The sequence below is a fragment of the Micropterus dolomieu genome, linkage group LG06 (assembly GCF_021292245.1).
Source record: "Micropterus dolomieu isolate WLL.071019.BEF.003 ecotype Adirondacks linkage group LG06, ASM2129224v1, whole genome shotgun sequence".
NCBI classification, from domain to species: domain Eukaryota; kingdom Metazoa; phylum Chordata; class Actinopteri; order Centrarchiformes; family Centrarchidae; genus Micropterus; species Micropterus dolomieu.
The window spans coordinates 30,153,378-30,155,088 of NC_060155.1; the positions used below are offsets into that span (position 1 = coordinate 30,153,378).

The 1,711-nt window shown below is 57.2% G+C and overlaps 1 protein-coding gene across 1 annotated transcript in view; it reads right to left on the reverse strand.

Annotated features, from left to right (window-relative positions):
• The window catches only part of puf60a (poly-U binding splicing factor a), a 9,604-nt gene that overhangs the window by 1,537 nt on the left and 6,356 nt on the right, over positions 1 to 1,711 (reverse strand). Inside the window, exon 9 of the mRNA XM_046052094.1 lies at positions 782 to 1,020. Within this exon, the coding sequence (XP_045908050.1) occupies positions 782 to 1,020 (239 nt within the window). The remainder of the gene's footprint in view (positions 1 to 781; positions 1,021 to 1,711) is intronic.

The window sequence follows — 1,711 nt, forward strand, 5'->3', positions numbered from 1 at the left end:
CTACAAAGCTCTTAATGGTCAGGCACCATCTTATCTTAAAGAGCTCATAGTACCTTACTACCCCACCAGAGCACTGCGCTCCCAGAATGCAGGGTTACTTGTGGTTCCTAGAGTCTCCAAAAGTAGACTAGGAGCCAGAGCGTTCAGCTATCAAGCTCCTCTCCTGTGGAACCAGGTTCCAGTTTGGGTTCAGGAGGCAGACACCATCTCCACATTTAAGAGTAGGCTTAAGACTTTCCTCTTTGATAAAGCTTATAGTTAGGGCTGGCTCAGGTGAGTCCTGAACCATCCCTTAGTTATGCTGCTATAGGCCTAGACTGCCGGGGGATTTCCCATGATGCACTGAGCTCCTCTCTCCTCTACTTTCTCTCCCTCTGTATGCAACCTCATCCCATTATTGCATGTTACTAACACAACTTCTCCCCTTTCTGGTAGTCTTGTGCTTTCTCGTCCCTCTCCTCTCTCCTCCTATCACTTCCTGCAGGTTTTCTGGCTCTGGAGCTGTGGAGTCTGGGTCTGTGGGGTCTGTGGGGTCTGTGGGGTCTGGGTCTGTGGGGTCTGTGGGGTCTGGGTCTGTGGAGTCTGGGTCTGTGGGGTCTGTGGGGTCTGGGTCTGTGGGGTCTGTGGGGTCTGTGGGGTCTGGGTCTGTGGGGTCTGTGGGGTCTGTGGGGTCTGGGTCTAGCTCTAAATGACGACCAACCAGTTACACATCAACCAGGAGGAGTTGGACCCTCCTCCTGGTCCTCCGCGCCCTGCTCCTGGACCGGGACTGGAAGCGTACCTCCTGCTTGCGGAGCAGCTTCCTCATCACCATGTGCCTGGCGCTGCTGCCGCTGATGCTCATGTGCTCCTGCTCGCTGAGCGGCTCCGTGGCTCCGTCCTGCTGCGCCTCCTGCTGACGCTCCTCCTCCTCTTTCCTCTTCAGTTCAGAGCTGAACGAGGCCGCGGACGCCGGGGCCGTGGCCAGCACCGGGTTCACCAAGCCCACCTGAGGCAGGCCGGGGCGGACCGGGGTCACACCTGAAACAGACAGGAAGCAGGAAGGACAGGACGGTCAGACGGGCGGCGCCGTTCCGGCCGCAGGGAGCCGCCCCAGGCTGCTGGAGAAGAAGAACCTCATCCTGGATCGCAGCTTCTCCACCGGACTGGGACCGAACCCCGGCCTCTTCTACCGACCACAGCGTAGCCCGGGTGCACTGGTTTAACACGCCTGCACCGCCCTGCTCAGGAGACGGGTGGAGTCTAAACTGACTTTATGCTTCTGATCTTCATCAGCAGCAAAAGAAGGTTTTAACGCCACCCGCGTGCCGACAGGTAGCGGGAAACAAGCGCACCCACAGACTGCACAGCGCTTAGCGTTCTTCCTCTAGCGACCACGGTGAATTTGCAAACTAATACTCACGATTGGTGCAGAAACAGGAAACAGGAAGCTGTCACACGTTTTGGACTTTAAGCTAAGAAGATCAGAGGAGGAGGAACAACCCCCACTATGCCCCGCCCCCCCGCCACCCACTGACACAGGTGTGTTGTGCAACATGACTGAAACTCACTGGCCAATAGGAATGTGGGGCTATATTTAATGGGAGGGGCTAGAAACAGTCCTCTTCACTTGGTTGGTCAGTGTGCAGCAAAGGGGAGGGGCTTAGAGGTCACTGTCGGAGCAAATGTTGGAGGTCGGGGGTGGGGGGGGGGGGGGGGGGGGGGAAAAAAA